This window comes from Lytechinus pictus, chromosome 5, assembly GCF_037042905.1.
Source record: "Lytechinus pictus isolate F3 Inbred chromosome 5, Lp3.0, whole genome shotgun sequence".
NCBI classification, from domain to species: domain Eukaryota; kingdom Metazoa; phylum Echinodermata; class Echinoidea; order Temnopleuroida; family Toxopneustidae; genus Lytechinus; species Lytechinus pictus.
The window spans coordinates 7,180,254-7,204,291 of record NC_087249.1 but is presented as its reverse complement, the minus strand read 5'-3'; the positions used below and the strand labels follow the sequence as shown (position 1 = coordinate 7,204,291).

The 24,038-nt window shown below is 38.7% G+C and overlaps 1 protein-coding gene across 1 annotated transcript in view; it reads left to right on the top strand.

Moving 5' to 3' along the window:
- The first annotated feature begins 1,236 nt into the window (after positions 1 to 1,236).
- Positions 1,237 to 24,038, top strand: part of LOC129261871 (adhesion G-protein coupled receptor V1-like) — a 114,024-nt gene continuing 91,222 nt past the window's right edge. Inside the window, exons 1-17 of the mRNA XM_064099714.1 lie at positions 1,237 to 1,342; positions 5,382 to 5,563; positions 6,524 to 6,763; positions 8,808 to 8,912; positions 10,121 to 10,234; positions 11,932 to 12,925; positions 13,455 to 13,756; positions 14,296 to 14,434; positions 14,896 to 15,644; positions 16,235 to 16,358; positions 16,958 to 17,218; positions 17,825 to 17,957; positions 18,366 to 18,586; positions 19,638 to 19,837; positions 21,305 to 21,467; positions 22,289 to 22,506; positions 23,163 to 23,299. Coding sequence (XP_063955784.1) covers positions 5,390 to 5,563; positions 6,524 to 6,763; positions 8,808 to 8,912; positions 10,121 to 10,234; positions 11,932 to 12,925; positions 13,455 to 13,756; positions 14,296 to 14,434; positions 14,896 to 15,644; positions 16,235 to 16,358; positions 16,958 to 17,218; positions 17,825 to 17,957; positions 18,366 to 18,586; positions 19,638 to 19,837; positions 21,305 to 21,467; positions 22,289 to 22,506; positions 23,163 to 23,299 — 4,274 coding nt within the window. The 5' untranslated portion in view covers positions 1,237 to 1,342; positions 5,382 to 5,389. The remainder of the gene's footprint in view (positions 1,343 to 5,381; positions 5,564 to 6,523; positions 6,764 to 8,807; positions 8,913 to 10,120; positions 10,235 to 11,931; positions 12,926 to 13,454; positions 13,757 to 14,295; positions 14,435 to 14,895; positions 15,645 to 16,234; positions 16,359 to 16,957; positions 17,219 to 17,824; positions 17,958 to 18,365; positions 18,587 to 19,637; positions 19,838 to 21,304; positions 21,468 to 22,288; positions 22,507 to 23,162; positions 23,300 to 24,038) is intronic.

The following is a 24,038-nucleotide window of genomic DNA, read 5'->3' as shown; positions in this document are numbered from 1 at the left end:
TAACTTATAAAGATGGTAAAGGTAAAGTCACTTTCGAGAAAGAAAAAGCGAACACTGAAACTACGACCTTTAAAACAATAAGCGTAAAAAATCAGATATTGGATGAAAGGGGTACTCTTGGCTTAAAATGATTAAAATAAATAGAAAAATAAAATCACCGTGCTAAACTCAAAACTCTCAATTTAAAAAATTAAAAAATTATTGAATTTAAACGGTAAAGGACAATTCCACCCCAACAAAAAGTTGATTTGAATAAAAAGAGAAAAATTCAACAAGCGTAACATTGAAAATTTCATCAAAATCTGATGTAAAATAAGAAAGTTATGACATTTTAAAGTTTCCCTTAACTTCAAAAAACACATCCTGGTTGGTATGCAAATGAGGAGACTGATGACGTCATCCACTCACTATTTCGTTTGTATTTTATTATATGAAATATGAAATATTCTAATTTTCTCCTCATTGTCAAGTGAAACAACAATATTAATTCCTCCTTGAACATGTGGAATTACGATTGTTTAAAACGTTATGGTTCAGTCAAGTTGGTCCTTATTGTCAAATCTGCAAAAAATAAAATATTGTATAATTCGGACAATAAAAAACAAAAGAAATAGTGAGTGAGTGACATCATCGTCTGTCTCATTTGCATGTCACTGAGTTGTGCATATTAGTTATTACTGTTTTGTGAAAAACAAGCAAAACTTTAAAATGTCATAACTTTCTTATTTTACATCCGAATAGATTTTCAGCGTTATGCTAGTTTGATTTTTTCTTTATTTATTCAAATCAACATTTTTCTGGGGTGGACTTGACATTTAACAGATTACAGGCTTATACACGTACATCCTTTTTATAATTACAATTATATTGTACTGGAATAGACAGACCTGAGACAGACCTACTTTTTGGAGGGGGTTACCAAAACTTAAGAAGGGCCGAATATGTGCAAACGGGAGAACTTTTTCTTGGGGAAATCCCCCACGATCCACAACACACCCTTCCTCTGATATGTTCATTTCAAGGGGGCACGCCCATTTATTGTTCATCAGATATGAATCATCGATCAATACCCCGGGATCAAAGCTGTGCATGTGAAGCAAGCAGCAGTACGGAAAACGAGGATAATACAACGCCATCTACGTTCATGATTTTTGTTCGCTGCTTCCCGTCTTTTTATTGAGGTGAACAGAAATTCAAAATTGTGAATGGCATCAGCGTATTCAATTAGTCATCCGTAGAAACAACAGACGCCGAATCGAAGAGACGCCTAACGATATTATTTAAGGTATTAAATTACACCGCTGTTGGCTTGGAGAGCATGTAACAAAGAGTGGTGTTTGATGTAAGTGAGGAATTTAATATATTATTCTGTGTGAATGGATAATTTGAATGATAACCTTGTCACAAGTGTTTAAAAATGAAATTACAAGACTAAGAGTAAGACTGGGGATTTAAATTTGTCCGGAAACCAGCGCCAGCGGCCGCGAGCTGGGCCGCGCTGCCCCTAACGGACACGATGGCAGGGCGTTGCGAGACCTCACTCCTCCGCTCAGTCACTGCACTGACAGTGACACTGCAGTTAAAGTGAATATGTATATATATATTGCAATGTTTATTTTCATCTTCTATCTCATTTTATAAAATCTCTATAGATCTATATCGCCATGACTTGTGCCTTCGGAATTCGGCTTCGTGAACGCGATCACGAGCGCTAAATCTTGACTTAAATTAAAAATAAAATTAGATCATAAATGCAGTTTTGCACTGGCCAAATACCACTGTTAGTGTTACCAGCACACACCTCACTAAGACTAACTTTAACTTTGTTAGACAGCTGGCAGCCGTAAAGAGGAGGTTTTTAACATTTTAAAAAAAAATTTCTCCTTGTACACAGATGGCTCACCATCGTACACCCGCCATTAGGGGGTTAACAATGCAAAATCCCCGTGACGGGGCTCATCAATTTTTGTCTTTATTTCATAAAAATAAAAAGAACTGGACCAAAATAAAGATTAGTATTCCATTTTGGCCTGAAATGCACCAATACGGGAAAAAATAAACTTAAAAGGAAAAAAAAACAGTGACTTACTTCAATTCGCGCAACTCCCACTTCCGTGGTTTATCCGAACCTAATACATAAACATGTGGCCATTGAGTCCCTGTACAGATTGAGTTAGAACTTTGATCTCTGTAATTGATGAGTGAGCCAACGCAGTTCAGCGGAACAACCAACATAACAGAGACCGAAGCTTTTGGTCTAACAACTCACCACCTAATGTTAGACCAAAAGTAGGCACTTTAGGTGAAAATTGGGAAAGGCTTTTCTAAAATCCACGAACATCGGGAAAACCGTAAAAAATCCACTTTTTGAACCCCATATTTTTAAATTGCGATGTTAAGAAATAGCGAGTGTGATATTTTTGACACTGGATATGGTGATTTACATGTAGGTACTGGTAAGAAAATTTCACTTTTTGTTTAGAGTGTGTTGGCGATTTCAGTGGTACATGTATATTGCTGAGTCTGCTTAACGTGCCGCACACTGACACCCGGGCGCGCACCGCTGCAGTTACTCCATTGTAGCTAATGGTCCTATTGTCCTTTTTTTTTTGCCAGCTGTTTCTATTGTCTGTCAAGATCATTGTACATTTAAAAATACCAATCATTATTCTGTATCATGCCTACGTACCAAAGACATTCTGGAATATTCTTTAATCGCGTCCTCAGAGAGAAAAAAGAAACTAAATGAATGAGCGCAATTTCTCTTACAATTCGTCTTATAGACATGTAGATCTTTAACAATATCGATACTGTCGGTCGAGGAGACAAGTCATAGTCTTAGTCACAAAATAGCATAATTTTCAAAAACAAAATCATGATAAAACTGCAATTATTGTGATGAATTTGGAAATGCATCTATAGGGACAGTGATTTTCCGCGATCGCGGAAAACGGACGGAATTCACGGAATCGGCCTTTTGAAACGGAAAGTGGCTTTTCAAACGGAAAATCACGGAAAACTTGTCTTTTCTCAAAATGCACAATATACAAACTGTATCAACAGAAATTAATCCCAAATCCTCAACAAAATACGAAAAGCAACTAAAAAAACACGATCTCGCTTTGCAACAACAATCATGACAATCAACACATCGTAACTACACTCGAGCCCCTCCATCACTCGATCGTATCTAAATTAGTTTACACTGACGTCCGCATATAAGGCAGAATACGGCCGTGTGTTGCTGCCCTCTGCGTTCGGTCATGGTACAATGATCACGGTGATTCAACAAATCCAAAATGGCGGATAGGCGGAAGTCGTCGACTGCTCAAAACGATGTCCGAAAAGTCCCCAAATCAGCAATAAAATCCCATTTAACCATAAAATAGTGCTAATAATATGAAAGGTGAGGATGTATTAATGTTGATTATGTTTCTTTGAATAGTTTTTGAGCTCGAATCTCTTCGATTAAAATGGATTTAAGAGCGATGTTAGTACATTGCGTATTGGTTTTCTATGTAAACGGAATTGTCAATTTTTCATGTACACAAAGTCTATGGGGAAACGGAATTTCCGTTTTCAGACATGCTGAAACGGAAAAGGCAATTTTTAGAAAAGGAAAATCACTGTCCCTACATCTAATCAAAACAATAGCAGAGGCAAAATATCCATCATTCATACTTAAACCATGAAAAGAAGGAAAGATAGGCAGAAAGAAAGAAAATAGAGAGGAAGAAAGCTCAAACTATCCAGTCATAAATAAAGAAGAAAATTTATCAATTTCCTTGGGTAAAAAAAATAGTTACGAAAGAAACAATGTTTATCAACATACACACAAATGCATATGTGGGACTGTCAAACAATGTATTTCAGTGTGTGCGATACAGATGATCATTCGAAACCCGATCTTTTTGAAGCATAACAGAAGTGAAAATTTCTCCTTTTACTGCTTAAAAAATGACAGAGCTACCCCAATTTTTAGGAAATATGGACATTACAAGAATTTTCATTGGTAAGAAACCTGGGGGGGGGGGCCACTTACATTGACGAGTGGATACCATGCGCGACCAAAAAAACACGTAAAAAGGATGTCTTTTTCAAGATAGGGCACGTTACATACGTAACGTGATAAGGGTGTCAAAAACACAAAAATATTGAAAAAAGGGTATCTATCTCGCTCGGAAAAATATACATGTTTAGGGTCAAATATGCGGGTATGATAAAACAAAATCGAAATGTTTTATAAAGGATGTCCTTTTTGCCCCAACACTACGTGTTTAGAGTCCGATTTGCGCGAGGTGTGAAAGGTGGGGCCGTACTAAACCAAAATAATGGTGTGCCTATTGTAAAACCGACGACCGACGGACCCGTGATATAACAATAAAATATCGCTGTACTTGTTTAGGGCTTCATTTCAGGAAATACTTGCCAAGAGTATCGTTTTGTTTCTAATACTTGTTAAGGGGTGCATTTCAGAATATGGAAAATATACATCGCTATACTTGTTTAGGGGCTCAATTCTGGGAATACTTGCCAACAGTATAAACATTTTGTTTCCAATACTTGTTAAGGGTAGGGTTTCACACGCCAATACTTGTTAAGGGGTACATTTTCAGAATATGGAAAATACGTATTTAGGATGCTTTTCAAGACCCCGTGGTCGCGCATAGTATCCACTCGTCAATGGAAGTGGCCCCCCGGGTAAGAAATGTGAATTTTGACAGTTCTGTGGGAGATTTCTTCCAGAGCAAACTTCGTTCGTGCAGCACCGTACTCCGTAGAAACTTAACTACATGCATCGATGCTAGACTGCCATTGGTTCTGTGTGTATGTGTATGTCTCTGAGCTGTGTGTTTATTGCAGAAAATGGCGCAAATTTTGCAATTCGAATGATGACTTATAAACTTTTTTGAAAGAAGAAATTAATGATATTGTTTTTTTTTTGTCTCTTTTTCTTTTTTATATTTTGATGGTGAAATATGGGGAATCTTTCTAAAATATAATTTCCATAGGAGAAATTTGCTTGCCCGATTCGGACAATCAGTTTTTGTCTTTGCTTCAAAACACTTGCCCGACTCTAACTTTTACTTGCCCCGGGCAATCAGGCAAGCGCTTATGTCGCACCCTGCCCAGTGTAATTACAATTTTATTAAGTATTGTAAGAAACAGGAAAAGGGGGACATGTCGTCATATTACATTTTGATGAAGTTTTCAGTGTTTTGCTTGGTGAAATTGACTCATTTTTTCCAGGTATAATTATTTTCAATAATTTTCAATAATTATTATGACTGCTATGATTTTGCTGTAGGAATGATGATCAAACTACCAAGTTAGCCCTTTTAATCCTTCCCATAGTGACCATTGCTATTTTTGTCTTATAGATTCCAGTATGCATTTTAGTGTCTGCGGGGTTATTTTGCTGCTGGCAGCATCAGTAGCCCTCAGCCAAGCTCAGACAATAAGGTTTCAAGACACAGCAGTGGGTATATCAGAAGGCGATGTTGCGGAAGTGAGAGTGGAGAAGGTTGGAGCCAGTGCCCAAGAGATCAACGTAGTAGTAAAGGTGAGAAGGGCTCAAAACCAAGTAGCTGGTAACATTTCTTGACTCCATTCGGTGGATTCACAATGCGATGTGCCACCTGGTATCGGTTGCAGCGGACAGGCAGAAATTTGCAATGCCTCGTGGGAAACAGTCGACATCTGTTGCGTGCGCTAGTACAGTGTGCATGTGACAATGCTGCGCCAGCCGACGCAGCTCGGCCGGCTGGCACATGCTGTTTTACCACGGTCCAGGAGGTGGGAGATAAATTTGTCATATGGTTTTTACTTTTGAAATCACAGTCACATCACAGTACACTAGAACTCCATGTGCGCTTCCTGCGTCAGCACGCGATCTGGACCCCGAAGTTAGAAATTCGGCCTGTTCGCTGCAACCGATAAATGGCGCACCATATTGTGAATCCACCGAATTGAATACTCTGAAAATCCAGAACAATTTGAGATTTGTTTCATTGAGTCTGTTGTTTTGTTTGTTGAGCTTAATTGCTCAGCTCTTTCTAAAAAGTCATGCATGTTCATGTACAGTAGGTGGAGAATTAGATTCAAATTTGACTTTTTTTGAGATATTTAGGGATCATAGGGTCAAAGGTTACAAAAGGTAATGTATTTGTGTATACGGCTTTACTCGGAGTAGTAAATACACTTGATAAATGTATTTTGAACCTGACATTTATGAATGAAAATTGTATGAATAGATATCGGTCTTACAAAGTCAAAGATCTAAGCTTACTGATATCAGTGCATTCATGAAAATGAAAAAGAATACTTTCCTGTGGGAAAGCTCTTTCTTTCTTATTATTAAAATGTTTGGAGGAATTATTATTTTCTAAATTAGTGTGATGAACAGAGTTGCACAGATTTTAACAGAGTTTATCAAGTGAATTCCTGTCTTTGTTAGCTTTGCCTATACATGTAGATACAAAAAATGACGATCTAGTATTTAACACTCTTCTTTTCTTGACAGATTCAAGATCCAAATAATGATTTCTTTGAGACATCAAAAATTCTAACATTCGATGCGGGGGACTCCTCCTCTGAGACCGCATCATTCGTTTCACGGGACGATGACCTGCCGGAACCCGCGGAGGTCTTTGTCTTGTCATTGGAAGTTATAAGCAATGGGGCTAGTATTGGGAGCCCAAGCCAGGCACAAGTCACCGTGGAGGACAGCGATGATGCCTTTGGAATCATTGGATTCGATATGGTAAGTTTGAAGACAATTGGAGTAGTGGTGGACAAGGATGGACAGTTTTGTTCGGATCCTCTGAATTTCTGTGTTGATGATCATGTCATGAGCTATGGTTTGGTGGAAACTAATGCTGTAGCATAGAGCATTTACAATGTATCAGATGTTCAGTGATGATTTGTTTAGAGAGAGAGAGAGAGAGAGAGAGAACAAGAAGAGGGGGGGGGGGGAAATATGAGAGGTAAAGAGGGGGGTATTGAGCGGGCAAGAAACAGAGAGAGGTTGTAAACAAGACAGTAGATAGTGGTTTTGTGTGTGTGATTGTGTGTGGAAGAGAGAGAGAGAGTGAAAGAGCAATGGAAGGGAGAAAACGAGGGAGTGGGGGTTTAAAAAAAGGAGTGCAATTAACGTAGTTGTTAAACTTGAACCAGAGTGCATTCCAAAAAGGAAAATAAAAACCAACATGAATATTGCACAGGAGGGATTTAGGGGAAATCTTGTGCAGTTGGACTTGAATAAATGAAAATAAGTGCCATCTGGCATTCAGGTCCTAACTATGTCAACATAGCATGCCTCTTTCCTCATAATAATTATATGCGTGAAATCCTGCAACCATGCACAATGTAGGCTCGTATAAGATGATCTGTATTTGACATTGTTTACACAAAAGGGCACAGGTGCAAATGGTTTATTGGTAGTAGTGGACAGAAGGAATTGTTGAGATTTAGGGTTCATATACATGTACATTTATACCAGTTTATTATTTTATAATTTCAAATTTAATGAATGTTTTAATTATGTTGGTTTAAAACAACAACAAGTGGTGTATATGAGAGTATTCCAGATCTTAAAGCCCATTTCTCTTTCACAAATGAAAGTGAAAATCCTGCTACGTTCAGTGCAATGTTCATGTACCTTGTGTGTGAAATTATTCAAATCAGGTACATGTTACTAGGTCAAATCGTTTTGGACCATGGAAATCTGTTCAATGTAGGAGAAATTTGACTAGGAAGAGGTTTATAACACATTTTTCGCTTGATCTGATCTCAAAAATTTTTTCAACTTATGAAAGGCTGAGTTTTGCAAAATTGACATGTGCTTCATACTGTAGGCCTACATTGTATGTACTACTGTACATGTATTATTTGTTACACCAATAAATGCTGTGAATGGAAGAATTCCATGTCAAAGTAAACAGAGCCTATATCAGGTAATTGTGGGCAGTTCCATGGTTACGGAGTGACATTCAGAAACAACTTTTTGCATTCAAACAAAGATATCGGCCATATTTGAATAGTTATTTGCAAAGAAATGGTACCTGACAGTAGTTGCTGAAACCCACTTTTCAAAATAATAACATTTGTTATTTTGATCCACTGAATTAATGAGATATGAATATTCATAAACATGATTACGGAGTGACGCAAAATGGACATGTGAGAGAAAACATCTTGCTCAAACTCTGTGAATTTTGAATTGCTATCATAATTTTGATTTATTGATTGGATTCTATGTTGTTCAAGCTTTAATATGCTGCATTACATTAAAAAATTTGTGTATTATTTCATTTATTACAACTTAAAAAGTAAACCCATACCTGGTTATGGAGTGACGGTTACGGAGTGACATAAGAAATATCCACTCAGGGGCAACGTAAAATGAACTTATATTTTAAAATTTTTGTTTGATATGATGTAAAATGATGTCCTTCAGATTATCCAAAAGAAAATTTTACAAAACAAGCAATACTTTTCTGTTAAATTGAAATTAAGTAAAAAACAATATATGTAGTCCCATGTATAGAATTTCTTGTATGGTTTGGATTCTCCTATAAGGAGATTTGTAAGAAAAAAAAATTGTGGCTAGTTATGTTCCCCTTTTGTACCGTATTTATGAAATTCCATATGAGTTTTGATAGAAAAATTTGATCCAGATTTGAAATAGAGCCAATATAAATTTTTGGAAAATGTCCACTTTTGCTTGGAATTGCCCTTGTGTTGATTGATAACATACCTTCACCTGTTGTTTAATTTTGTTTTTACTCAACCCCTTATACATGTAGATATCTCCATTGTACTTGAATGAGGCTGTAGGGAGTGATAATCCTGTTCAGTTCTCACTTATTAGAACTGCCGGTCTCTTTGGCACTGTGGCTGTCAACTATCAGGTAAGGGTTTTCGAAGACATTTATAACCTTTTGGGTGTCTTTCACTGACAGCTAAAATCAATTGTAATAACAAGCTGTAGACCGATCAGACATGAGATGATTTATTTTTATCCCTCTTAAGATTGGTTTTTAGCTATTGGTGAATCACCCCCTGACCTGTACTTAACCATCGAACTAAAAAAACTCTTGGGGAGCGTTTTATGAAAGCACTTGTCGGGCATTTTCCCAGACAAGTCCCATCTCATCCGACAGTTACCATGGTAACTGTGCTTCTCAGCCAATCAAAATCAAGAAAAGTTGTCAGATCTGACAACCTGTCAGACAAAAATGTTGATGGGATGCTCCCCAGATGATAGGAAGTCTCTAGTGGAGCATCGTGGCTCAGTGGATTAGTCTCTTGACTCTGAAACAGAGGGTCGTGGGTTCGAATCCCAGCCATGGCGTAGTTTCCTTCAGCAAGGAATTCATCCACAGAGTTGTTGCACTCAACCCAGGTGAGGTAAATGGGTACCGGCAGGAAGTAATTCCTAAAAAAGCTGTGTGCAACTGAATAGGTACAGTAGCCTAGCTTAGCCGGGGTAATAATAGCAGGGCCCGCTGGGAGAACAGTTTTCGGAACTGAATTGGCTACCCTGGGTAAATATACCAATATTATTATTATAGACCTGTGGAGCATTTCATGAACAGTTTCGGCAGTGATTTTCAGTGACTAATTTGCTCTCAACCATGCATGCTCTCTACCAATTAGATGCAAGGATTTGTGGTAACTTAAAACATTTGTTGGTGATAATTGCTGACAAAAATCTTCATGAAGCACACTCGTATTGGCTTTCCTTGTTATTTATTGCAACATTTTTTCAACACCTTTTATGACTACTTGCAGTAACATGTGCCATAACCCCTTTGTTGTATGAAGCTGAAAGAGGCCTTAAAGCTGATTTTTGCTTTTCTTCACTACAATATATTTTAGAGAATATTTTTGAGCTATCAAAGTATTGAACAACCTTGAAAAAAAATCAAATATAATTTTTTATTTTCCATTACTTTCGTGTATGAATATTGATTATTGGCTGCACTATAACGCCTATTTTGGATATTCGAACATTACCAGTTTCATCAGTGTCACAAATCTTCAGCTGACTTATGTTAGGTTCACAGATTTCCTCCAATAATCTTGCATCTCTTTATGACTGACTTTTTGACTACAGATATCAGGTGGTCCGAATGCAGCAAGCAATGACCTTTCACCTGTGACATCATCAGTTACATTCCAAGAAGGCGACTCATCAGCATCGTTTATTGTTTCAGTCCTAGCAGATGAGGTAAAGACATTGAAAATTAGATTTTTGTCTCACCTGCATAGCAGAGTGAGACTATAGGCGCCGCTTTTCCGACGGCGACGGCGGCGGCGGCGTCAACACCAAATCTTAACCTGAGGTTAAGTTTTTGAAATGACAGCATAACTTAGAAAGTATATGGACCTAGTTCATGAAACTTGGCCATAAGGTTAATCAAGTATTACTGAACATCCTGCCTGAGTTTCATGTCACATGACCAAGGTCAAAGGTCATGTAGGGTCAATGAACTTAGACCATGTTGGGGGAATCAACATCAAAATCTTAACCTAAGGTTAAGTTTTTGAAATGTCATCATAACTTAGAAAATATATGGACCTAGTTCATGAAACTTATACATAAGGTTAATCAAGTATCACTGAACATCCTGCATGAGTTTCACATCACATGACCAAGGTCAAAGGTCATTTAGGGTCAATGAACTTTGGCCGAATTGGGGGTATCTGTTGAATTACCATCATAACTTTGAAAGTTTATGGATCTGATTCATGAAACTTGGACATAATAGTAATCAAGTATTACTAAACATCCTGTGCAAGTTTCAGGTCACATGATCAAGGTCAAAGGTCATTTAGGGTCAATGAACTTTGGCCAAATTGGGGTATTTGTTGAATTACAGCCATAAATTTGAAAGTGTGTTGGTCTAGTTCATAAAACTTTGACATAATAGTAATCAAGTATCACTGAACATCCTGTGCGAGTTTCAGGTCACATGATCAAGGTCAAAGGTCATGTAAGGTCAAAGAACTTTGGCCACGTTGGGGGTATTTGTTGAATTGCCATCATATCTCTATAAGTGTATTGGTCTAGTTCATAAAACGTGGAAATAAGAGTAACCAAGTATCACTGAACATCTTGTGCGAGTTATAGTAGTTTTCAAAATCAGCACTGCTGCTATATTGAATCGCGTGATGCAGGTGAGACGGCCAGAGGCATTCCACTTGTTGTGTTTGATAATTCGCATGCAGTGTTACCATCATGTTCCACATATTTCTCATGTTCTATGATCTTGGGCTTAATATATTACAAACTTGAGATGGTTGGATGTGACATGAATCTCATGCTAACAAGATGTATACATTTTCAGTGAACATTCATTAGAATACATGTACATGTATACTGCACAAACAATTAGAACAAGACAAAATTTGATTATAAAAGTGCTGACTTGATATACATGTATAATAAAGAAGTAGAAGATGACACTATGTGGAGCGTTGTGGCCTAGTGGATTAGTCTCCAAACTCTGAAACTGAGGGTTGTGGGTTCGAATCTCAGTCATGCCATAATATACTTGATAAGGAATTGATCCACATTGTGCTGTACTCAACCCACGTGAGTAAAATAGGTACCCGGCAGGATAAATTCCCGGCTTTAGCTTCAGTTGCTGCAAAAAAATTGAGCTAAAGTGGAGTGTGCCACTGAATAGGCAACTAGATAATTGGCGCCTCATGAATGCTATATATTATAAATGAGTTATAGTAACATTCCTTGATGAAATTTGTGAAGGAAAATGAGGCAACTTCCTTGTTGAATATCAAATTAAATCCGGCGTAAGTATTGAGCTATTTTTATTGATTACTCATCTATATAATGTCAGTGATATTGTAATTCATCAAGGAATTTAATTCATTTTAATCATTATTTGTTTTTGTATGATGCAGGTTCCTGAGAATGAAGAGACTTTTAATATTGTATTGACTAGTGTGACCGGTGGTGCTCTGCTCAATTCTTCGACCTCGTCTATCCAAGTGATCATAGAGGAGAATGATAGTCCCTTGCGCTTTGCCCAGCCTCTCTACGTCTTTGATGAGGATGCTGGCAATGTCTTTGTCGAGGTCCTGAGAGGATTGGCCGCAGATGGCGAGACAAGTCTTGGTCCTGTCGGAGGTCTGGTCACTGTGAATTACTACCTGACACCCAGTGGTGCCGAGACTTTAGTGGACTATATAGCGACCAACGGCAGTATCATCTTTTTATCAGGTGAAACCAAGATGCCTATCAACATTGTGATTTTACCAGATAGTAACCCTGAACTTAGTGAAGACATTGTCATCACCTTGATCAACCCATCCGATAATGCAGTCATTGCTTCTCCATCAAGTACTGTCGCGCGAATCCGTGCAAATGATGACCACAATGGCGTCCTCTCCTTCAATTCTTCGGGATCTCTGTACGTAGTGGTCGATGAGGAAACAACACGGATTGTGAGAGACTTTGTGGTTTTGAGAACGGGAGGTGCCTTCGGAGAGGTGACCGTCGGGTACCGAGTGCTGCTCAACACCTCGCAGACTCAAGAATCCTCCGGCATCGTCCGATTCCAGGATGGGCAGCGGTCCCAGGAGCTCACCATCCCGATTCCTCAGGACAGTATCCCAGAGGAAGCTGAGGTATACATCGTCCAGCTCCTGCCCGAAACTGTCACGGGAGGGGCCAGGGTTGATGGTGTCATAGAGGGGACATTGGTTGTCCGTGACAGCGATGACGTTTACGGAGTCCTGCAGTTCTCTTCAGACAGTGACCAGTCCATCGTGGTCAGTCCTCAGCCTAGGAAATTGCAGCTCCTCATGACGAGAAGCGGAGGAAGAGTTGGAGATCTGGTTGTCACCTTCAACGCATCATATATTCTGATGGATGGATCTGCAGATGAAACCGAAAGTGAGTGTTTGAACTATATTACAGATTCTGCATTGACATATTTTGCACAGGATGTGATCTTACTGGTTGGCTTAAAAGGAAAGTATTCACTGATAAATCATGTATGGAAATAATTTGTGTAACGTTCTTTCAACATATGGTCAAAATTAAAATTTGATGATGATTATGGGCATTTCCTATCTGTGTCGTAAGGGACATTTTTTTTTATATAAAAAAAGAAAATATATTTTCTTCATTGATTGTGATCCTCGTGTAGTACCAGAAGGGGAACAAGAACCAATACTTAACTTGACTCGATTACATATCCATAACAATCAATATGAAAAATAGTTCTGTGTTGTATGGGACAAAGGAATAACAGAAAAATAAAGAGAGAGAGAGAAAAAAAACATGGAATGGCCTCTATGATTTTGAGGAGATTCTTGTATGAAATAAGCTCAGTCCTTTTGATATTGCGGTTTGATTGGTAATATAAACTAAAGTTTTCTCTGTCATGTTTTTTCTCCAATTTTCTTGTTTCCCCCCCCAGATGTCCTAGAGACTGCAGGCAGTAGTACAACGGTATTCCTTGATGGCACCTCTGTCCATCGCTTTGAGGTTCCGATCCAGGCCAATGCTTTTCTGAGTCTCGGAGCACAGTTCGTAATCACACTGGTGGATGTGTCGTTGCTCAGTCCAACTCCCATCCTGCCACCGACCAGCCCTCGCATCGGGTCAAAGGTCATGGTATCTCTTCCTGTAACAGCAGCTATTGCTAATGGAGAGATTGGCTTTACTACGTTGGGCTTGGTTGTGGATGTTCAGGAACCACAGGGTCCAAATCCTTACGAAGTAAGTATTGATCTTATTTTAAATGCTTCATGCATGTATGCTCAGCACTACTGGTCTATGGCACATACTCATTATTTATTTCTATGGAGATGAAAATGCATTGGAGTTTGTGTCTTGCATTTGTAATAAGAACAGATATGTTCAAAAGCAACTTCGAGATATGAATAAGTGGTACATAACATGGATTTTAGATTTTAGAATTATCAAATGGGTAAGCTTTTCACTAATTTGCCAATTATGATACCTGGACTGTACACAGAAAGTAACATATGGGACTACACATAAATTTTGACTCTCACCAAGTTATTTCAAGGAGAAGCTGCTTGAATCAAGCATGTGCCTAAGTATAAATTTCAAAAATGGATTGGGAGTAGGACTGATGGATGAATATTTTGTTTATAAACATGTCTGTTTATTATTCTTATTTGCTAAGTTTTTTTTCAGCCTTTTGTATTTTTTTCACTGAGGTAAATATTCCCACTAAAAAACATCAATATTTGCAATGATTCAACCCTCTCCATACATTCTCTCTTCTGCAGCTATCACTGAATTTGACCAGAGAGGGTACATCGGGAGAAGCGGTGGTGCTGTGGAGGATTGTTGATCCCCCAGGATCTGGGAATGTTGCTTCTGATGCTGACTATGGCTTCCCCAATGGATCTGTCAGATTTTCCCCAGGTAAGGAGAGGCATAAGTGATTATAATTTTTTTATTATTATTTTGGAATATTAATATCATACATGTATTTGATTGATCTAGACTGAAAGGTGTGCAGTCATTTGCCAAATGGCAATGACCAGCCCAGACCATCGTTTCATGTGCTTTGTGTTCAGAACTCTGAAAAAAAATCCTATCAGGATGTTGTTTTTTTCGTTTTAGCAATCCATCACAAACCCTTGTCTCACAGGATCATGGATATTGTTGATGTTCAAGCATCTTGTTTTCTATACTTTACATGTATGTAGAGAAGGTTGCCAGCTTTGACCAGTTGTCTTTTATGGACATATGGTTAGCTCACTGTTGTCCCCCATGTCTTTGGTTTGTCCCACAAGAGAAGATACATCAATAAAAATGCTTATCAATTTAGCAATCTTTCTTTCAATCTTAGCTGTTTTTGTCTCCTTTTTTTCATCATTTAGGTGAGGCTATGCAGGTTCTGACAGTTGAAATCTTATCCGATGAGCTAGCAGAAACAGACGAGATGTTCGGTGTGGAACTATACCAAGTATCACCAGAGAACCAGCTTCTCCGTGCTGGAGACACAATCGCCACCATCACCATCCTCGAAAATGACAACCCAGGTGGTAGCTTTGAGTTCTCCGCCTCTACAGCAGGACCGTACATCATCTCAGAAGGCGGAGATGTCGTCCAGATCAGAGTGGAACGTAACGGTGGAAGCCTAGTCCAGAGGAGCGTTATCTTCTCCATCGAGGGTGGCGGAAGCGCAGAGTTCTTTGGTGCCCAGGGCCTGGCAGAGTTTCCACCCGGTGTCCATACCTACACCATCACCCTTGCAGCGGTTGCTGATGGCACCCCGGAATTGGATGAAACGTTCTTCCTGACTCTCTCCCCATTTGGCAGCCCTGCCAGCAAACTTGGCAACCGCACTACGATAGAGATTACCGTCCTTGGCAATGATGATCCCTATGGTGTTGTTGAATTCCAAGATGACCCAGCCTTGATCTACATCGATGAGAGCACCAGCAGTAACAACCAAACAGCTCAGTTTGCGGTGGTGCGGTCAAGAGGTACCTTCGGAGAAGCTTCTGTGTCATGGAATGTGGCACCTGCAGGATCATTCTTTGACCTTGTTCCTACCCAGGGTATTGTCACGTTTGGACAGGGAGAGAGTCTCAAGTACATCTCTATCACAGCTCGCAATGATCAGGTATATTATCAATGTTTTTTTTTAAGAAGGTTAGATTTTGGCTTCGTTATATTCCAGTAAATAAAGTAACATATACAAAATTCTCAAAATTTATTTTACTTTTATCTTTCATAATTTCTCGTGAATTTGGGTCTAAATGAGTTTTCACATTTTTACTCTGACATGCTTCACTTAAAATTTCAAATCAGTTATATGATCCAATTTTATCTCAATCTTTTATTCTTTAAGAACCTATTAATCACTAAGTGACTATATTTTGTAGTTTGGCCTCATTTCTTTTGAATCAGAGACCCTAAAATGATATAAAAAAAATGATATAAAAAAATGATATAAAAAAATGATAAGCATACCATGTCCATTTTCTTTGCATTTTTTTTTTCAGTGCAAACAACTTTTGAAAGGTAAATAATTATTAACTCAGCAATGAAATAGAATCTTCAATATTGTTGTTCCTTTAATATGAAAGTGGAAACATTTAGAATGACAGAAAAGGATTGATGTTGCCAATTTAAATAAAAGCTGATCAAATGGGTTTTTAAATATTCCATTGTTCAATGGTTTAACAAATTGACATTGTATATCCTTCCTAGATTCCCGAACGATCAGAAAGTTTTACAGTCAGTCTGTCCAACCCAATCGGAGGAAGCCGTCTTGGGGCCCCTACTACAGCCACTCTCAACATCAATAAGAATGATGATGCTGTTTACTTTGAAGGTAAATCATGTTGCCATAATTTTGTCTCAAATGTATGCATGCAAAATCTATGCCAGTTCTAGATGGTTCCATAGATTGAACAGTAGACCTGTAAATCAGGGTTTGAAATGCTAAAAGTATGAATATTTGAACTTGTTTGTTATTTAAAAAAATCTTTTGTAATGATCAAACATCATACACAAATGTTGTATACACTGGTTTTCAGTCTTTAAAATGATTTTATTACTTCCATTGTAGTCATTTCTGCATTTTCATGCCTTTTAATACCTTTTTTCCATATCATTGTTAAGGACTGATTAATTTGAATTCATTTATTTCCTCCACAGTATAAATACAATAAAATATAATCAGAATAGAATATACAAGAAAATATCAACTTTGTATATCATTTTTGGGAGCCAAATACAGGACCGCCCCCCTTCTGCTCTCGCATCCAACGGTAAATAAAACCAACACAGACATTCCAATCTGGAGTAATTGTCGTGGTTTCTGTCTATTGAATACATGCATTTTGAATTTTACTAAATATCTAAATACTAATATCGTTTAGAAAGACAGAAAGAATGCCATGAAGTAAGTTGTATTTTTTTTCTCCTAAGATCCTGTCAATGTAACTGTAAGTGAGCCTGGTGTCGTGACCCTGACCGTCTTGCGGAACAGCAGCGGAGACACTGCAGCAACCGTTGACTTCCGAACCCTACCGGGCACGGCCCTGTCATCCAGAGGTGACTTTGCAGAGACAAGTGGCCAGCTGAGCTTCCTTGTCGGGGTCACTACGGCCACTATCGATCTCCTGATCTTGGAGGATGCAGAACCTGAAGATTCGGAAACGTTCACGGTTCAGCTTTTCAACCCAGTCGGTAAGAGAGAGGTGTTTTGCTTGAAGTGTGGAACTTTATCTGTTTCTTAATACTTTTTTGTAGATGACATTTTCAAGGATAGGCACAATGATTAAGTAGGATGGGCTAATAATTCCGATGACCCGGGTTCAAAACCAAGTCAATACACTGGAACCCTTTTTGTCAGGCATGTACATTTATTCTCAATACCGTAAGCTGTTGGTCTTCTGGTTGTTAATTAAAAAATTCAAGCTTTCTTAGCAGTCTTTGAACTCCCCTCCACAAACCACATTAGGTCCCTGTTTGTAGTTACAGAATCTATACATAATTTCTGAAATGCTCACTGTTCCTTATTATTAAGAATTCATTAAGATTGCTATCATATTGCTTGAACTAATGATTCTCGTCTTTTTTTTTAACCTCAGTGAAATTGTCTCCTTTAAAATTGATGTTTGTACAATGTAGTTGCGTAGTGTGAATACAGAAATGCTACATTTCGGAAGATGGAGAGGGAATTTATGAGGGGGGAGAGGGAGGGCGTCTATGATCTACATCTGTATATGTCTGTAAATAATCTTTGAAAATAGCTGATAACAAAGTAACTTATATCTTATTATGTCCATGCAGGTGATATTGTAGTTTATGGCTCTGGCATAGCAATCGTAACCATAGAAGCTAACGATGACCCAGGAGGTGTGTTCAGCTTCCAAGATCCAGTTGAAGATGTTGTAACCAATGAGGAATCAGTCCTGAACTTTGTGTAAGTGACAAGATGGAAAGAGCGAGGGAGAGAGAACTTTGGTTTGATAATCCGAAGTTCTTTTATGCATCGTGTATGTTTAATAAAATGAAGAGTTGGTTGCACCCTGATGGGGGGGGGGGGAACAATACAACATTCTTTGGAGATGTGAAATGAACTCAAATGCTAAAAAAGCTTGATTGTTGTTCATCTTTCGATTACCCACAACTATAATATCCTTTCACTCCTAAAAGTAATCCACACCCTGCTTTTTCCACTGTCTAATAATGGGAGCCATGTTCCATTCCCAGATCATCAACCTACATGTGTTTTTCCTTTGAAAAAATGGAGTATTTCTTACCCATTACCAAGGTCCGAAAATGGTCATTCATATGTGTGATGTGGATTATTGTGTGCTTCACCCAACAGAGTTGTAAGAGAGCGTGGAAGCTTTGGAATTGTTCAGGTGAATTGGGTCGTGACGACCAACACCTCATCCCTGCTCTCTGATAACGAGGATTTCGAGGAGGTCAGGGGTTACGTAGAGTTTGCGGCGAGTCAGATCCAAGGAACTATCGCCCTCCGGACGCTGGCCGATGGCATCCCAGAGTTCAATGAAAACTTCTTGCTTACGCTGACAAGTACAGATGGTATGTCCAGTCATATGTTGCTTGATATGATAGGTCATTTCCATCCTTATTTCAAGTTTTGTTCAACTTGCTCTCATTTCTTTATTTCTGCATTAATTACTGTATGTTTACACTTGGTTAAAATAATCATTGGGTAATACCACGCATGTGTTCATAAGATGATAAGGTCAAAGGTCATCAAGGGGTCAAAAGATCATGTTGCATATTCTATTGATCGCGAAGTCAGGCGTAAGGCCTAGGGGTTTGTGAACCACCTTGTATTTAAGATTGGGATTGATTCAATTACGGTAATCAAAACTGGAAGGCCAATAACTCTATAATTCATCATAAAGAATTCATACACACTGTTCCTCTTTAAAAAAAATAAGGTACATTCTGATTTTTCAAACTGATGTAATATAAAGAACAAAATGGCTTCTCTTGAGAGGAATATGCTAAGACATTTGTGTTTTGCATTGAGAAAAAATAGAAATGTTAGCTTTGGACATTGAATTTAATCGGTCACACTCTGTAGGAGATGGGTGCCCTGCTCATCTGTACCACGAAATGGCTGAATATTATTTATGTGTCGTCATCAGCCATTTTCAAGTTGTTGAAAGTAAACAACATTACATTAAAATCCTCTGTATGTGCAAATTTTTTCTCTCAATCTGCTGGCATGAACTATTCGTATAACTATAACTATAAGTATGGGTTTTCATAAAAATGTCTGTTTTTACCATTATTGGAGGGGGGGATCAGTTGTGGTCTAAGATGATTCAGTGCTAATCAGAATCAGAAGTGTTTGAAGGGCACCAGCGTATCCACCATCGGTGACCACTTAGTCTGCAGGCACAGACCCATTATTTTCGCAATTTGTATACTGCATATTGTAGAGTCTGAAGTAGTGAGACTTGAGTCACCACGTACTGCGGCTGGCTCTTATTTGACACAGCCAAGAGAGTGTGGAGTCTAGTCTTCTCTCTAGACTTGGTTTTGGTTCAAGTGTCGAATGCGAGTCTGTGCTTGCATGCTGGTCACCACTCACTGATCACTACACTTCTTCGTTCAGGTGGAGGAAGACTATCGACAAGCCAGCCCCTGTCGGCATCCATCGAGATCTTGGTGAACGACGACCCGTACGGGGTCCTGGCCTTCTCGTCGTCCTCCAGGGAGAAAGACGTCGCCGAAGACTTCTACCCCGGCGACGAGGACTTGACAACAGCCACCTTCACTGTGCAGAGGCTCCAGGGGACGTCAGGGTCTGTTGGGGTGAGTTTAGGGTGACGCGGTGACGTTTGCTCCTGAGACAATTGCTCCGGGCATGGGCATCAGAGCAGAGGATTATCTCTTGTGTTTAGGGGGAATGCAACAATAGATGCCCCCCCCCCCCCATGAACAAAGGATAATCCTCTGCGCTGACACCCATGGCTCTGGGCTTCATATTAGACGGTGCTGCACCAGCCCGAGTTTGCTCAATCTCAAGATTTTAGCCCAATCGGCCCTCTTCGCGATTAATCTCGAGATTCAAGAAACCCTGTCTCTACCATCGCAAGAAGAGCAATTCCTGCTCGAGTGAGACATTGATGCATTATGGTCTGACGTCGTGAATAGATAATACCGAGTGCGTCTGCACCTGTGAATTAGCGGGATAATTCGTAAATAGCGCGCTATTTTGCAAATAATCCCAAGTTGACTTGGGATTGCGATCTTGAGATTAATCCTACAAACTAGCGCGATAATTGCGTTTCCATTACAAATAATCTCGAGATTGTTCAGATCGGGATAATTGGCCTGATCAGAAATAGCGCGCTAATTTGAAAGCTCGGGCTGATGCAGACGGCCCTTTTGTCTCTGTAGGTTTAGAGACAGAGTTGCAATAGGGTTTTTGGTAAGGTTTAGGGTAGGGTATAAGGTTAAATCCAGGGTTGAAATAAGTCATCAGATTAGTGTGTGGAATTTATAGCAGAGTAGTTGTCGCCAGAGCAATATCATGGAACCGAGTTTGGAAAGAGATCCATCAAGTTCTGCTTGTGTGCTAGTTGTGAAATCAAGTTGGGTTGATGATTTACCAGTTTTTAAATGGCATTCAGTTTCCAAGAATCCAAATTTTCACCCAATATGCTTAAAAAATGGAAATAACATTTTCCATTAGTCTTTGTTAATGTGACATGAGAAGTATCTTGTTTACATGTGATATTATGGCATAACTGATATTTTGGGGTTGTCATTTAGAATTTGGACTTCACATTTTTTCAAACAGTCAAGAATTCTGGAAGATGGTAAGGAACTTTATTGCTCCAAAAATTAAATGGCTGAGGAACATTTTATCAAAAAAATTAGAATATTGATATTGATTCTTTGCCCGCCATGGACATAATCCATCCGTGCCCCATTTATTTTAGGGTGTAACCTTAAGAGGAGTATGCACGGGCTCGGCTGATTTAACTCGCAATAACTTTTCATTGGTTTATTGTAAGGAAAAACTTTGTGTGTACACTGCACAAAGCAATGTGCACATCACTATGGTGTTTGTGTGTATGTACATGGGCTTGATGCACTCTGTGTGTATTGTGAATGAAATGTGACTTGAGTCGAAGTTGGCAGTCTGCTGTATGTGACTCTTGTTCGAAGAAAGCGGGCAAAGGGTTAAAAACTTGACTATGCCAAAAGGGCCGACCACGGAAAATGAAAAGATGAAGAGGGGAAAAAGTTAACATCTATTTTCTTTCTTGACAGGCTGTTTGGGAGCTTTACTCAGATGCCATCTCAGGAAACCTTCCTACCGTCATCGACCTTCTTTTCCTTGGTGAATACAATCCGTCTAATGGAGTAAGTCTTGTGACTGGGGAACAGCGTCAGTATACTGGCACACCCGTCTACTCCTTCAGCGGCCAAATATGTAAGTCAGAAATAAATCAAGAAGAACACAACTCTGTTATTCAGTGGTAAATCAATTCAAATTGTACACAAATATTGTACCTCACTAAAAAGTATGATGATGATGACGATTATCCACAGCATGTATATTACGCCATATGTCTGTTAATAACATTCATAGTTGCAGGCTCATCCAATTAAGCTAATTACAACACATCTGCTGAAATAAGTGAGTTTGAGAGACGATTTGAAGAAGACGATTCAATGTTCTTAATTTCACAGAGCAAAGAAAGGAGGGAGTTCCAAAGGCGTGGAGCCTTATTAAATTATTGAATTGTTGTACTATTAACTTAACATGTTGCCTCCGAGGAATGGATGGTCCAAGTACATTGCCCATGGAGATTTTAGATGTTAGGGGTAAATGGGTAAAGCATGTCAGTCAGCGGCAAGAGCACTTTAAAACCTCACCCAAGAATCACGATTCAAATGCTGATACCAAAGGAGTTTGTGACTGCATGTTTTTAATCCATGCCCTCACATATTCTGCTTATCTCCATCATCATGTTCATGAATTATAATCAGAAAATCTGATGAAAAATGATTGAGAAAGCCGTATTTCTTGCCAAATTGGCAATTCCTATTCCTTTTGAAAGTCATATTTTACTTTACAAAAAAATGTATGAAGGAAGAAAAAAAATGTTGCATGGCAAAAAATTAGTCATTTTGATAACTGTTGGTGTGTTTTACGTGAGATGCGATTTTATTTATAATTGTACTTGAGAACAGTTACCAGCCCCTCTTTGGAACACAATACGACTGTCTACTTCTTTCTTTTCTCTTTAGTGTCACTGATGACCATACCCCAAGTCTACCACCCCTCCCGCACCGACACCGCTGCAGGGTTTACCCTGAGTGCCTGGGTGCGCCCTAACCAGGGATCCGATGGCTTCATCATCTCAAAGGTGTCTTCCTCTGTTGCTGGTATCACTTACTATGGCCTCAGGCTTGGCGTCCAATCCAGGACCACCTCCCTGGAGCTGCGCTACTCCTCAGCAGCAGTGGTAAGTTTACATCGCTGAAATGACAAAAACCCATACATATTATTTTTTATGGAAAATGGTGATTTTGTTTGTTTTTATGGACTAAAGCCCTGTGCAAAGTACAGCCCTCTTTCCTTAAAAAAATAATTTACCACAGTTTGAAGCCTGTAGTATCCCTTTAATAATGTTATGGCAATCATGTATATACTGATTGAGGGAGAGTGTAAAGACTAATTTGTTTCTTTTAATATGTAGTCTCTTTAGACAGGTTCCTATAGTACATGTTTCAATGGGGAAAACTATTCAAGGGAAATCAGTTGTGGTCTTTATGGACAGGTGGCCCTGTTATACAAGTGTTCACTAAAGTATGCATGACTGCATTTATCTGCTTCTCTTACTAGTGACCACAGGGGAAAAAAGTTTGATCTTGAAAAATCATTCAAAACTACACCAATTATGTACATAGTGTGATATGTAAATGTACTTATTTTCTGAACAAAATGGTTGTGGTTTAGCTTTTAAAAAAATACATTTCTTTGTATTGAAATTATTCTTATTTTTTGTTCATTTGACCTTGTTAGAACAAAATGCTTTGACAATTTACATAATTCACTGACACAATTTTGTTTTTATTGCATTTCCTGAATTCCTAATATATAAGATGTTTTTTTTTTCAGACGAACTCTGTCTTGGGAATAACTCGATTCGATTTGGAGCTGGTGGACGGTGCATGGCACTTTGTTGTAGCCACAGTGGATAACCAGAGGCTTCGAGTCAACCTGTACGTCGATGGTTCAGCAATCGCAGAGGATCTGTAAGTATATTGTGGGAGGATAAATTGATCAAAGATACTGCTTTTTGTGATAAAAAGTGATAAAAGTGAATTGAATTCAATTGAACTGAAGTGATAACATCAATATTCGTTTACCTGATAAATACATGATGTCTCTAGAATAATAAGTGGGCGCGCTGTGGTCTAGTGGTTCTTACTCTCGCCTTTCAAACAGAGGGTCATGGGTTCGAATCCTAGCCGTGGCGTGTTTTCCTTCAGCAAGAAATTTATCCACACTGTGCTGCACTCAACCCAGGTGAGGTAAATGGGTACCGGCAGGAAATTATTCCTAAAAAGACTGTGTGCACCTGAATCGGTAGCCTAGCTTAGCTGGGTAATAATAATAGTAGGGCCCACTGGGAGAACAGTTTTCGGAACTGAAGTGGCTACCCTGGGGAAATATACCGTTATTATCATTATTATTATTATAATTGCAATAAAACAACAATTTGCTAACATAGTACAAATGAATGATTTCCAGTTAGAAGTACATTTAATAAACCTACATGTAGGTTTAACTCAAGTCTAAACTAGAATTTGAAACCACACTTCTTTGGAATGCTGGGCTTCATAATTTTTCTTCCATATTTGTTGCAATTATAGTATATCAATAAATTAATTAAAATTCATAATATTTTTGTATTTTCAAATTCTTCACTTTTTGCAGCAGGATGAGATTAAGTTTTTAATTGACGAATGAGTGGACAACTGGCACTCCGTA